This window comes from Alosa sapidissima, chromosome 22 (assembly GCF_018492685.1).
Source record: "Alosa sapidissima isolate fAloSap1 chromosome 22, fAloSap1.pri, whole genome shotgun sequence".
Classification (NCBI taxonomy): Eukaryota; Metazoa; Chordata; class Actinopteri; order Clupeiformes; family Clupeidae; genus Alosa; species Alosa sapidissima.
The window spans coordinates 11,837,353-11,852,352 of NC_055978.1; the positions used below are offsets into that span (position 1 = coordinate 11,837,353).

A 15,000-nucleotide genomic window follows, 5' to 3' on the forward strand; every position below is an offset into this window, starting at 1 on the left:
AGACACACACACAGACACACACACACACACACACACACACACACACACACACACACAGACACACACACAAACACACACACACACACACACATACCAAAACACACACACACACACTTGCAGTGATATACCTTTGCAGGGATATATAACACATGTTTGTCTACATGCCACACCACACCACTCTCCTCTGCTTGAAATCCTGCAAGTGAAGAGTTTTTCCGTTTGAGACCAGACTGAACCAGATCCCTAATACCTCCTCTCCTCTCCCGTAGGGTGGAGAGGTGCTCTCTGTTGCCACGCCGACATGTAGCGTAGGGTGGAGAGGTGCTCTCTGTTGCCACGCCGACGTGTAGGGTAGGATGGAGAGGTGCTCTCTGTTGCCACGCCGACGTGTAACATAGGGTGGAGAGGTGCTCTCTGTTGCCACGCCGATGTGTAGCGTAGGGTGGAGAGGTGCTCTCTGTTGCCACGCCGACGTGTAGCGTAGGGTGGAGAGGTGCTCTCTGTTGCCACGCCGACGTGTAGCGTAGGGTGGAGAGGTGCTCTCTGTTGCCACGCCGACGTGTAACATAGGGTGGAGAGGTGCTCTCTGTTGCCACGCCGACGTGTAGCGTAGGGTGGAGAGGTGCTCTCTGTTGCCACGCCGACGTGTAGCGTAGGGTGGAGAGGGGTGCTCTCTGTTGCCACGCCGACGTGTAGCGTCTCTGTTGAGACCAGACTGAACCAGATCCCTGATATCTTCTCTCCCGTGTAGCGTAGGGTGGGGGGGGGGGGGTTTGCGGGGGGGCTGCCAGGCCTGCTGTGCACGGTGTGTGTACGTGTGTGTGTGTGAGAGAGCTGCTGTTGCCAGGCCGAGGTGTTTTGTGGTCAGTGTTTGCGCTCTCTCTCTCTCTCTCTCTCTCTCTCTCTCTCTCTTTCTCTCTCTCTCTGGTGTCCAGGGAGTGTTTAAATCACTGCAGATGAAACTTAAAACTTAAAAAGTGATTAGATGAGCCTGCTGTGCACGTTGTATGTGCGTGTGCGTGTGTGGGTGTGTGTGTGTGTGTGTGTGGGTGTGTGTGTGTTGGTCCTGATGTTACACAGATCAGGCCAACGTGTGTTAACTGTAATCCCCACACCCAGCCAGGCTCCGGGAGTGTTTCAGCCAGACATGGGAACAATCACATAGATCTGAAAACATTCACAAAGACTTAAAAAACATTAGGCAGTTTTGGGAAATCATTAGTTTTATTATGAGTGTGTGAGTATGTTTGTGTCTGTCTCTGTGGGTGTCTCATGTCAATTTGCTGTTGTACATTTTAATTCAAGTCTGTAGTTACTCAATTGATGTAATTAATCAAAATATTGTGTAAGTGTGTGTGTGTGCGTGTGCGTGTGTGTGTGTGTGTGTGTGTGTGTGTGTGCATGTGTGCATTAATAGAAATTGCCAAAAAACGGTTCACGTAATGGGATCCCTGCCACTCTCTAAGACAGCAATGTTTTTCAGATGTAAACCCCAGAACCGTTCCCACGGAACCGTCTCAGCGGAACCATAAGCACTTGTAGATCTGAAGTGATATCAGAAGAGTTATATCTCCTATACTCAATATAAATATTTCCCCCATGTAAATGTTTGTGCTATGTATGAAATATTAATGTTGCACCATGATTTTGATGTACAGATGTTTGCCTGTGTGTCTGTGTGTGTGTGTGTGTGTGTGTGTGTGTGTGTCTATAGTAGGATTCTGGCATCAGAAAGAATGTATGTATATTAACATAAAATGCCAAACAAACTTTTATTTGGAAACAGTTGGCAGGAGTCATAGTTGATAACAACTGACAGTTGAAATGGCTGAACAGTTAAATAGTTGAGTAGTTTAAATAGTTAAATTATTTAATAGTGAATTATTGTAGTGAGGATATTTATTTTGAAACAGTTGTGGGCAGAGGAAATAGTGTCTTAAGTGTTTTAAGAGAGCCAGATTGTATGCTTAAAGCCTGAGACAGAGTATATAGTTTAAAAGTTGAATGTAGATAGTGTAATGGATGTTGATAGACAGAAAGTTGAATGGATGTTGATAGGCAGATTGTTTAATGGATGTTGATGGATAGTTTAATGGGTGGATGAGTGAATGGTTTGAAGAGGATGAATGGATAGAAAGTTGGATGGAATGTGCCTTATATCCTTGTAGAATGGAGAGACACAGAGAGAGTTGGCCTAGTTAAGCAGAAAGCAGTTGATACAGGTGCAATCAGTTTAACTGGCCCTTTGAGTCCTTTGGGTCCTAGTTGAGCAGCTGGAAGTTGATACAGGTGCAAATCAAGTTAATTAGTCCATTGTGATGTCATAGTGCTAATGCAAAGTCTATGGGGAAAAATAAGCTTGTTTTTTGTTAATATCTCAAAAAGTATAAAGTTTACAAAAGTGAAAAATACATTCCTCAAGTGTCCTTTTCAAGACGTACGTTACAAAGTTTGAACGAAGTTTCAACGGTTGAAGCTGAATTAGACGCAGAAATTTGGTGGGAAGAAGAAGAAGAAGAAGACTTCGGATAACAGAACAGTGCATTTTTTTTTATAAAGTATATTTTTTTGGCCTTTTTATGCCTTTAATGATAGTGAAAGTGGAGAGTGACAGGAAGCGAATGGGAGAGAGAGTAGGGGTGGGATCCGGAAAGGACCACGGGGCGGGAATCGAACCCGGGTCACCGGCGTACGGTGCAGGTGCCCCAGCCAGTTGCGCCACAGCTGGGGCCGGAACAGTGCATTTTCATGCACTGTAATGAGGTCATGGTACTCATCCCCCTTTATATGTGTGTGTGTATGTGTGTGTGTGTGTGTGTGTGTGTGTGTGTGTGTGTGTGTGTGTGTGTGTGTGTGTGTGTTTGTGTGTGTGTGTGTGTGTGTGTGTATCTGTCTGTGTGTGTGTATCTGTCTGTGTGTGTTTGTGTGTGTGTGTGTGTGTGTGTGTGTGTGTGTGTGTGTGTGTGTGCGTGTGTGTGCGTGCCTGCCTCTCTATAAGTGTGTGTATTTTACTTGGGAGTCTTTGGAGTTAGGGTGTGGGTTTTGTGTGTGTGTGTGTGCCCGGAGTGGGTAATCGGGAGAATCGGGAGAATTCCTGGTGGGCCGCTTCACTTTTGGGCCGGTCGAGGGAAAAATATTGACATTTGCCAAGTTAGTCTATCTTCGCTTAAAGTAGGCTACACACATTCCACATTGACATGCTATGCCTAACACCGCAGCCTCTGCATGGGTTGTAGCCTACCATGTGAGGGAGTTCTACCCTCCCAAGAAGAGTTTGTTGGGTCCATATAGCCCGTCTTTTCCAAAATGTTTTCTCAGGTACCATAGCCTGGCCAGCCCTACTGTAGCGAATAGCGATAAGCGTCAGGGAGGATGGATGGTAGAAAGAGGCCAGGAGGGACCGAAAAGGCCAGGTAAAAAAAGACGCAGAAAATTCTGCCAAATGTGCCAAGCTTCCAGATTTTTTTTTGAAGAAGACAGACATAGTCTAAGTGGCAACTGATAAAGAGAGAAAGCCTATGCAACGATTATTAGCGACATAGCCTAATATTGGTCGTTGTAGCGTTGTCAACCTATTCTCAAGCAACATATTACATTAATTAAAATATTAGCCTTTTTGTATCATCCAATATTCATAGACTTTGCAAATATTATGCAAATATTGCTAACAAAACTCAAGCTTGACCTGTGTATGCAGTACAAAAAAAGTAGCCCGAGGAGCAGATCAGCCAGTCCCCTGCTGAAAATGATGAGCCCGAAATTAGCTATGACTACAGGGTCAAGTAGAGGATAATAGAGTAAACCATATGAATTAAAGTTATTTAATGTAAGAAAGAACAGTTTGACAGTAGGTTATGATCAACCTATAATTGTTTGCTCAGAAATGGGTGTAGTAAAGAAGTAAATCGGCAAACAACAACATGATAGCCATGCAGAAAAACTTAAACAATAGTTCAATATTTGTGGAAGAATGATAGGCCTACATTGCACATGCTTTATTTCTTTCTTTCTGTTTTTGTTAACTTGTCAACCTATCCTTGTGGAATAGTGGAATATTTTTTGTTAACTTCTCAGTTTAAGTGCATTATAACCTTTACACATTTGTTGAATCATATTACAAATAAAAACTACAGGATAGTAAGAGCTGAACTGTTGCTTTATTCATTCAGTTTCCACCACCATGAAAAAAGTGGGCCGGTCTTGGGCCTGAAACTCCCGGACTGAAAAGTGGCCCCACTCCGGCCCTGTGTGTGTGTGTGTGTGTGTGAGTGTGTGTGTGTGTGTGCCTCTGTGAGTGTGTGCATTTTAATTGGGAGTCTTTGGTGATAGGGTGTGTGTGTGTGTGTGTGTGTGTGTGTGTGTGTGTGTGTGTGTGTGCGCACACACGCGCGCGTTGGGGGGGGGGGGGGTTCTGGCCCCTTTGGTTGCACTAAATACTGAACACTGCTATTTCAGGCTGACCCCTAGCCCCTCGGCTCAGTGGTAAAGGTAAATATAGAGGGAAGATATCGACCCCAGTGAGAGGGACAGGGAGAGGGAGAGGTGGAGAGAGAGACAGGGAGAGAGAGAGGTGGAAGAAAAGAAAAGAAGAGAGAAATCCCCTTATTTCAATCCAGTAGACACAAGAGAGGAGGAGAGGAGAAGAGAGGAGAGGAGAGGAGGAGAGAGGAGAGGAGAAGAAAGGAAAGGAGAAGAGAGGAGTGTGGAGGAGAGGAGAGGAAAGGAGGAGAGGAGATGTGTTTGCCCAGTCCGATGATTGAAACACTGGGTTTAATATCAATGGACAGTTGAGATAAACAACGGCCAAACTCACTTCAGCACTTCAAACTATGTCTGAAAGAAGAAGAGGTAGAAAGAGAGAACAGTGTGAAAGAGAGGAGAGGAGGATGAAAGAGGGGAGAGGAGGATGAAAGACAGGAGAGGAGTAGAGCGAAAAGCAGGAGAGGGATAAAATGAAAGGAAGTAAAGGATTAATATAAGAACGGAGGAGAGGAGAGTGGAATGGAAGGAAAAGCAGAGAAGGGAGGAGTACAAATGAGAGGGAGGGAGAGGGGGATGAAACAAGCATGGGTAGAGAAGAAGAAAAAGAGAGAGAGAGAGAAAGAAAGAAAGAGAAAGAATGTTCCCCCTGACTCATGGTCTTCAACAACAGGTCATATTTATAAAACACAGAGAGAAAGGTTGAGGAAGATAGGAAGAAGAGGTGATGAGAGGGGAATAGGAGAAGAGAGAGAGAAGAGAAGAGAAGAGAAAGATAGAGAGAGAGAAGAAAGAGAGGGGGGTATGGAGAGAAAGACGAGAATAGACCGATGAAGAGGAGGGAAGAGGAAGCAGAGCAGACAAACAAAATGATACAGGAGAGAGAGAGAAAGAGAATAGACAGATGAAGTGTAGGGAAGAGGAGAGGAGAAGAATAGAATGAATGAACAGCAGAGGAAACGAATGAAGCGTTTAAACGTTAAAAACGTTGAGAGAGCGGAGTGGGAGGTCACCCAGTGAGCATGACTCAGTCAGGGAACTATGCTGGCTCGGGCTCAGAGCCCAGAGCTGGGTCTGGCCTGCAGTGGACCTCACTGGGCTGGCTGGACAACACACACACACACACACACACACACACACATACACACACACCTCACTAGGCTGGCTGGACAACACACACACACACACACACACACACACACACACACACACACACACATACACACACACACACACACACACACACACACATACACACACACACACTTCACACACACACACCTCACTGGGCTGGCTGGACAACACTAGGCCCACACCATCAGTTGCCTGCCAAGGTGAGGCTCGTAATGGATCCGCTGTCACTGCAGAGATTTATGGGACTTCACAGATTTCAAACAGGATGCTTTTAATATAGGGCGGGGTGGCATGTGAAAGCCTGCTGTGTGTGTGTGTGTGTGTGTGGGTCTGGGTGTGCCTCCCACCCCATTCTCTGTGAAAGTGTGTGTGTGTGTGTGAAGTGTGTGTGTGTGTGTGTGTGTGTGTGTGTGTGTGTGTGTGTGTGAAGCTGTACGTGTGAAAGTGAATGTGTGAATATGTGAGTGCTTTATGGGGAACTGAATGAGAGGCTTAGGAGCACTTGCACATGTGACCTGCATTGCGCTGCACCGCGCGGCTCAGCCCTGCACTCGCCGGGACTCAAACCCACAAACAGCAGCACCTCGGATCAGGAGTCGCGCGCTAGCAATCGCAACACTTACACACAACTCTACTTATACTATACACTCTCCACTTATACTAGACCTGTGAAACACACACACACACACACACACACACACACACACACACACACACACACACATACACACATACACACACACTCTCCATTCATGCTCCACTGACACTCACTCTCCACTTATACTATACCTGTGAAACACTCCACACCACTGAAACACACACACACTCACACACATATACTCCATACCACTGCAACACCCGTTCACATAGATTATACACTATGGGCTCTCTGCGCAATTGACTTTGCACTCTAGCGCAATTGACTTTGCGCAAATCGCTTTGTGGGCGGATCTTGGGCGCTGTTTCTATTTTACCGGCGGGATAATGACTGTTGCGTGATTCGTGGAACTGTGTATGCTAGATTTTTACCTATTTTTTCACATCGGACACCACACCGATTTCCCTCGTGTAGCAATATTTGTCCTTGTAATTATGTATGGTTTGTAGAAATGGGAACTGCGTCGTATAGATGAGAGGAGCAAAGTGCATTGTGCAACACAGGCGCCCAAGCAAGCGCTCCTGCAGGTGTAAGCTACGGCTGTACCTTACCAACAGGCAACTCAACAACGAGAAACAGTTTCCAAGTTGACCTAACTTTCCAACTCTGCACAGTATCCCATTAACTGCATGACAGTAGGCTATTTACAATATGTTAGTAAAGTAGAGTTTGTAAACACGTTATCATCAACTTAATGCTCGCACAACTTTTGTTTGAGCAGGAGAGAGAATAACAATGAATGGACGCAGCAACTACAGAAATTGTAGCCAAGGCTACTTGCTGCTTTCTTTTACTGTCTATGGTTGCTGGTTAACAGCACATAATAAGCTTATTTAAGCGAATTCACAAACTCAAGACTTCAATGCCATCATGGATATAAAACGTTTTTTGAAAACAACGAAAGGATGGAGGGAACATAGCAAAGCTTGGAGTTATTTCAGATGGGCTACAACAAGGTAGGCAAAATTGTGGTGCTTGTCAAAACCTTAGCGCAGCTGGAATAATGCTTATAGGCTGATAAAGCGCACACGATGTTTAAAGCCATACACAACGGTAAATTGGAACAGAACTAAAGGTAACTTTAGCCTTTATAGGGCTGTATAAAGTTGTCCAAATTAATAGGTCGTAATTAGGCATTGTTGTTGTAAAGATATTGCATGTAGATGTACTATATAGGCTACTAAATTTTTAGTTGACCAATGCACGAACAAAACCAGGAAACGGACAAATATGATCAAGGCTTTGAATGTTTCCATCTGTGCACAGGGTGTCTGTAGATCGGTGTGCATAGCATTCATTCCTGCAGGCCTGTGGCCATGCATGCACCCTTAAAATAGCATCTGAATTTGCGCCACTGACTTTAGACCAGGAGGTTCCTGGTCTGTGGCGGAATTGTTTTCTGAAACTGCAAAATATCAACAGGGACCGTTTGTGCCGGGACACGCCCCCCTCTTTTCGCTGAAACGCCCCCGTAGTCGCACATGTACCTGTGGAGGGAAAATTCCAATATGCGCTGACTGCAAAATAGGAAAGACAAAAGCGCGAGTATATAAAGTCAATTGCGCTGGCGTGCAAGATAGAACCCTATGTATCTGAAACACTTTCCTGCATTACTGAAATGGCTTCCTATTTCACTGAAACAACTTCCTGTTCTATTGAAATGACTTCCTGTTCCACTGAAACAACTTCCTGTACCACTGGAATGACTTCCTGTTCCACCAAGCTCATTTGACTTTGTGCGGCACTGTGCAGATCTGGCTGAACGTGATGCATGCTGGACAATGCATGATCCATCAACATCCATCTCACACACACACACACACACACACACACACACACACACACACACACACACACACACACACACACACGCGCACACACACACACACACACACACACACACACACACACACACACACATAGAGATATTTCCGGTACTGAGAGCAAAATTATGTTAATTGGTGGAGTTATGAGCAAGACCGTTTTTGCCATTAACAATGAAATGGCTTATAGTGAACGCTAAGGGGTACACCCACAGATTAGACGCTACCAGACCACGAGGTCAGGCTATTTGCACCCTTCTTGTTATAGCCTCATTGTTCAGCATCAGCTGTGTTGTAACGGCATCTTCTGTTATATTCTGCTCCTTACGAAACATCTTCACCCCGACACTGCATATCCTGGTTGCCCAATAATAACAAACACACACAAAAAATCCTTCTTTATCATAACGTGCTGATTCACTAGGTGCAACACCCAACTAGGTTCGTGTAGACACTAATCACATTCAGAATAGCGGCAGGTTCAAACACTCCTGGCTCCACCGGAAACAAACTAGCTCACAGAGAGCCTTTCCTGTACGTAGCCTATTCTACTTGAGCTTGAGCATTCTACTTAGATTTTTAAGAACTGTTTGACTCCCAAAAGCCTTTGGAGTGAGTGAGTGAGTGAGTGAGTGGGTGAGTGAGTGAGTGAGTGAGTGTGTGTGTGTGTGTGTGTGTGTGTGTGTGTGTGTGTGTGTGTGTGTGTGTGTGTGTGTATGTTACTACTACTAATGAGGGGTAAATCTTGATGTTGGCAAAGTCCTCTGGACTGATTATGTTACACGCCAGTGAAATGATTAAATGTCTTCCTTGTGGATTTGATTCCTTCTTTTAATAACGTGCCTATCTATCTGGAGGGCTGGACAGAACGTCTGCTCTGATAGGTGGACCTGGGCAGGGTGTCCTTGTTCTATTTGTGGTGCGTTTGATGTGGCCTGAGTCATCTCCGGATCATTTCCTCTCTGTTCTCATCATGGTTAGATGAAAGAGAAGATCTAATTTGAGGAGTCACTCGGAGTCCATCCGTTGCAGAATGTGCTGCACTGGAGAGTTATTGTCCAGAAAGCTTTCAAAAGTGCCACTTCATTTCCCTGTGTAAAATACCCTACAAATCTTTGAATTAATTGTGCACAACTATACTACATAATTGCTCACACAAATCCTTGGAGATATTAACCAAAACACACCTGTTTGTGAGACAAGGCACTGACTCAACTCATTGGCAAGACTTAAAACACACACACACACACACACACACACACACACACCTACACACACCTACGTACACACAGACACATACATTCTAAAGACTAAAAACACTTAAATGTATTACTTCTATTTTATTTTATTGACATGTTGACATCAGTGCTGTTGACGTCACAGCTAATCTACAGTATGTACATGCTGCATCGCTCACTCATGGCTCGTTATGACCTTTGACCTCTGACCTCTGTTGCACTTCCTGTCCAGGTGATTGCCCCTGAGGAGATAGTGGACCCGAACGTGGACGAGCACTCTGTGATGACCTACCTGTCCCAGTTCCCCAAGGCCAAGCTGAAACCCGGAGCGCCCATCCGCCCAAAGACCCTGCACCCCACAAGGGCCAGAGCCTATGGACCAGGTGAGAGAGAGAGAGAAGAGAGAGAGAGAGAGAGAGAGAGAGAGAGAGAGAGAGAGAGACAGAGAGAGAGAGAGGGAGAGGGAAGTGTTGGAGAGGCAGAGCCTATGGACCAGGTGAGAGAGAGAGAGAGAGAGAGAGAGAGAGAGAGAGAGAGAGAGAGATAGAGAGAGAGATGTTGGAGAGGCAGAACCTATTGGGCAATTCCATGGAAAATTGCGTTTTTTGTAACATCCATATTCACATCCACATTCACATCATACAAATGCCAAGGCATTTCACTGGCGTTATGGATGTGACAAAAAGTGTGAGAGAGAGAGAGAGAGAGAGAGAGAGAGAGAGAGAGAGAGAGAGAGAGAGAGAGAGAGAGAGAGAGAGGTGTTGGAGAGCCAGAGCCTATGGACCAGGTGAGAGAGAGAGAGAGAGAGAGAGAGGGAGAGGGAGAGAGACAAAAAAATGCAAATGAGGTGAAAAAAATAGATAGATAGAGAGAGAGGGAGGAGAGAAAAGGAGAGAGCCAGGGCTTACTGAACAAATGGGACAGAGAGAGATGGACAGATGGAGGAAGAGACAGAAAAGGATGAACAGATGAAGAGAGAGAGAGAGGTAAAGAGGTAAAGAGATAAAAAGAGGAACAGAAAGTAGAATGTTGGAGAGGTGGAAAGTGATGCAGAGAGAGAGAAATGTGTTTTTGTGCTGAAGCATGTTTTACGGAGTGAGTCAGCAGAGTAACATTGCTAAACTATTTACTTCAAAATATTGCAAAACAATAAATACAATAATGACTGTTCTTTCTCCTACCCCCATCTCTGTGTGTGTGTGTGTGTGTGTGTGTGTGTGTGTGTGTGTGTGTGTGTGTGTGTGTGTGTGTGTGTTTGTTTCAGGCATTGAGCCGCGGGGCAACATGGTCCTAAAGCCGGCTGAGTTCATGGTGGAGACTGTAGAGGCGGGGCTGGGGGAGGTGCTGGTGTACGTGGAGGATCCAGAGAGACATACGGAGGAGGTAAGAACACACACACACACACACACACACACACACACACACAGTGCATACACACGCACACACAGTACATACACACACACACACACACACACACACACAGTACATACACACACACACACACACACACCAGTAAAACTCCTCCACTACCTACAGTAATGTCTTTGTATAATTCAGCTGCAGAGATTGATTTGTGTCCACTCCATGCTTCACAGGCCAGAGTGATCCCCAACAATGACAAGAACAGGACCTACTCCGTGGTGTATGTGCCCAAGGTGGAGGGTCTCCACAAGGTATAGTGCCGAAAAAGAGTTCTCACACGGAATAGTGCTGAAAAAGAGTTCTCACAAGGTATAGTGCTGAAAAAGAGTTCTCACACGGAATAGTGCTGAAAAAGAGTTCTCACGCGGAATAATGCTGAAAAAGAGTTCAGAAAAAGAACCAGGGTGGTGAAAAGATTCCCGTTAAGCAGCCCTAAGAGGTTGCGCATAACCAAAGAGCCATCATGAACATGAGGCATGGTTGTGCCCTCCTTCATCTTGAACTTAGAAATGGCCACTAAAACATGGGCGAATTAGAACAAAGCCTACATGTGATGTCAAATATCACAAAGCAAAGTTCAATTGTGCTTGCCAAAGAGGGCACCATTTAGTCAAAAGGACCATTTCAATACCTAGCCTAAATATAAGGTTTTTAATTGAGCTTGTAAAATTGCAGTTGAGTTTATTTTTGATAAATCAAAGTTGAATACTATTTTACCATCAGAGAACAGAGTACAATACTCAATTCATCCATTTTATGTCCCTTTTACTGTGCTACATATGCACTTTACTGTTCTACATATGTGTACTTTGTTGTTCTACATACGTGTGCTGTGGCGTTCTGCATACGTTTCCTGGTGCTGTGGTTGTGGTCAAGGAGCTGGGCTAGCATGCAGTAGTAGTGTAGTGGTGAAGGAGCTGGGCTAGCATGCAGTAGTAGTGTAGTGGTTAAGGAGCTGGGCTAGCATGCAGTAGCCTGAAAAGTTGTGGGTTCAATTCCCGGCTTCCACCGTTGTGCCCTGGACCAAGGCACTTAATCCCAAGCTGCTCTAGGGAGAATGGCCCTTGCAATATAATTGATATGTGTATGTTGCTTTGCATGAAAGTGTCTGCTAAACGAATAAATGTAAATACTGTAATGTATGTGTGAATATTCACCCACTCACTCACTGCGTGAGTTCTCTGGGTGATATGTGTCCTCTGAGGACCCTTGTCCTGTCTCTTCCCCAGGTTAAGGTGCTCTTCGCTGGGCAGGACATTGACCGCAGCCCCTTCATGGTGCACGTGTCCAAGGCTCTGGGTGACCCCAACAAGGTTCAGGCTCGTGGTCCGGGTCTAGAGGCTATGGGCAACATGGCCAACAAGCCCACGTACTTCGACATCTACACTGCTGGTATGTGTGTGTGTGTGTGTGTGTGTCACATCTCTGTGGTGTGTCACATCTAAATGTTTCCCCAGGTGCTGGTGTTGGCTTTCCTCAGTTCCTCTTACCACCTGTGTGGTGTGTCGCATTTAAATGTGTCCCCAGGTGCAGGTGCTGGTGACGTGGGGGTGATCATTGTGGACTGCCAGGGCCGGCGGGACACAGTGGAGATCATCCTGGAGAACAAGGGGGACAGCGTTTTCCGTTGCACCTACATCCCCGTGCTGGAGGGGCCACACACCATCTACGTGACCTTCGCCGGACAGCAGATACCCCGAAGCCCTTTCTCTGTGACCATCTCCGAGGGTAAGTTAACCCCCTCAACACACACAAACAAACACACGCACGCACGCACGCACACACACACACACACACACACACACACACACGTGAGCTCCCCCTTACTCTCTCTATGAGCCGTTATTCAGTTTTTAATTGATTAATGTTTTATTCATTAATGAAGTAATGAAGTGTTACAACCCCCCCCCCCCCCCCCCCTTTCTCTTCTCCCTGTAATCTAATCTGACAAATGGATAATCTGATGTTATGAACTGATAAAGCATTGATGTGCAGTAGTACTAATACAGGATGGAGTAATGTCATGGGGCAAGGGAGACACGTCCACTTTCAGAAGGTAAAGGTCAACCAAATTGTTAGCATTAGCATTGCTAACTGCAGGTAGAGGACGTCATTTGGTCAAGTCTGGTCCAGCACACGGCAGGAGCAAAGACCTGGCATGGACTTTACCCTCGGAAGCTGGACTTCTAGACCCATGCGCAGGGGGGGGCCTGGTCCCTAGGGGGCGCTACATTGTGTGCTGGGTTAAGAGTGCTTATCCAACCCTGTCATATGTATGGTCTGAGGAGGCCCCAGGAGGTCTGGGTTTTGGGTTGGATTTGGGGGTTCTTTTGGGTTTTGGGTTGTTCCTGGACGGGCTTTGGGTTTTGGTGGGTTCAGGGTTCATTGGGGTTTGGGTTTGAGGGTTCTTTTAGGTTTTGGTGAGTTGAGGGTTCTTTTGGGATTTGGGTTTTGAAGGTTCTTTTGGGTTTTGGGTTTTGGGTTTTGAGGGTTCTTTTGGGATTTGGGTTTTGAGGGTTCTTTTGGGTTTTGAGGATTCTTTTGGGTTTGGGGTTTGAGGGTTCTTTTGAGTTTTGAGGGTTCTTTTGGGTTTTGGGTTTTGAGGGTTCATTTGGGTTTTGAGGATTCTTTTGGGGTTCTTTTTGGTGTTCTTCTGTGCTTTTGTAGCTGTAGGTTCTTGCCTTCCTTTTTTGTCCATCTGAGCAGGAGAGGCCGGAGCCCTTTTCCGAAACACTGGTGTGCGTGTGTGTGAGAGTGTTTCCCTCATCCTCTCACCTGTGTGTGTGTGTGTGTGTGTGTTCTAGCTCCAGCGAGTACGCGGTCTCCCGGCTCCCCGGTTCAGATAATCCCCCAGTCTATTCGCACGCCGCCTGGCTCAGACAAGGCTCGGAGGGTGCCGCCCCCAACGCCACCCAAACCCAGGCGACCAAGTTAGTAGTGGCCGGCCGCCAGGGTCTGACGCGGCCTGTGCTTGTGCCGTTAGCCTGGTGTAGAAGCCTGGCTGACCCCAACCCCCCCCCCCTCGCCTCTCCTCTGCTCTCTTGCCTGGCCCTGGCCGCCGCTGCCTTCGCGCGCTCTCTCTCTGTCTGGGGCTGCTGGGGCAGCTCTGCTTGTTGGCATGCACTGGCACTTCACTCTACCCGCTCTGGCATCATCAACCAACCCAGCGACACAGAGAGAGAGAGAGAGAGAAAAAGAGAGAGAGAGAGAAGTAGAATGTGTGTGTGTGTGTGTGTGTGTGTGTGTGTGTGTGTGTGTGTGTGTGTGTGTGTTTGTTTATGTGTGTGTGTGTGTGTGTGTGTGTGTGTGTGTGTGTGTGTGTGTGTGTGTGTGAGTGTGTGTGTGTGTGTGTGTGTGTGTTTTATAAAAAAGAGAAAGTGTGTACATTATATGAGTCAAATAGCAAAATAGAGAGAGAGTGTATGTGTGTGTGTGTGTGTGTGTGTGAGAAAGAGAGAGAGAGAGAGAGAGAGAGAGAGAGAGAGAGAGAGAGAGTGAGAGACAGAGAGAGAGACAGAGAGAGAGAGAGAGAGAGATGAATAAAAACAGTTGGCAGCAACTAAATCAAAGTGCCAAACAGATTAGAAATACAGAATATAAAGTGAATTTAGGGTGGGCTCACCATGCTGTGGTTTGATTGGTCGGTCACCTTTACCAAAGCTCCTCCCCCTAATTCCCAGCAGACTCAGAAAAGGAACTGTATGAAACTGAACATGAAATGGGCCTTCAGCCTCTTTTGATTTGAAACATCTTTACATTAACACAGAACACTGAAACAAATTGACATTCCTTTGAGAAATGTTTGTAATGCAGTGATGTGTGTTTTCAATTAAACTTACATCTTTCTAACCGTGAGCCTCTTAACAAATTATTAAACTTGATTAAAACAAAAACAAAAACTTGAATTAACTTGAATAAATGAAAACAAATTGACCTTATCTAAATCAGTATTCCACATAATGTTTAACAAATGTCTAAAGACATATTGTGAACATCACAATTTCACAATTGAACTTCACAGGGTAAGCCTGCGGTGCAAGGACTAAATGTGAACTTAAGAGTGACCGCCCAGATGTGTGTGTGCGTGTGCGTGTCTGTGTACAGTATGTGTGTTTGACAGAGAGAGAGAGCTTTGAGGATATCCATGGTAGGGAGTTTTCATCATCTAGCCTACTCATTCCATCCCGTTGCTGAAGGCCATGGCTTGGCATTTGGTGGGATATCTCTATATTCTGACCCAAGCAAT

At 45.8% G+C, this 15,000-nt stretch overlaps 1 protein-coding gene across 11 annotated transcripts in view; it reads left to right on the top strand.

Moving 5' to 3' along the window:
* LOC121696976 (filamin-C-like) overlaps positions 1 to 15,000 on the top strand; it is a 109,166-nt gene that overhangs the window by 45,402 nt on the left and 48,764 nt on the right. For 7 of the 11 annotated variants that reach the window (XM_042078194.1, XM_042078199.1, XM_042078195.1 and 4 more), the window contains exons 4-9: positions 9,565 to 9,715; positions 10,597 to 10,715; positions 10,928 to 11,005; positions 11,984 to 12,146; positions 12,282 to 12,482; positions 13,559 to 13,684. In XM_042078194.1, coding sequence (XP_041934128.1) covers positions 9,565 to 9,715; positions 10,597 to 10,715; positions 10,928 to 11,005; positions 11,984 to 12,146; positions 12,282 to 12,482; positions 13,559 to 13,684 — 838 coding nt within the window. The remainder of the gene's footprint in view (positions 1 to 9,564; positions 9,716 to 10,596; positions 10,716 to 10,927; positions 11,006 to 11,983; positions 12,147 to 12,281; positions 12,483 to 13,558; positions 13,685 to 15,000) is intronic. The other 4 variants (XM_042078198.1, XM_042078202.1, XM_042078203.1 and 1 more) reach the window with 1 other exon arrangement.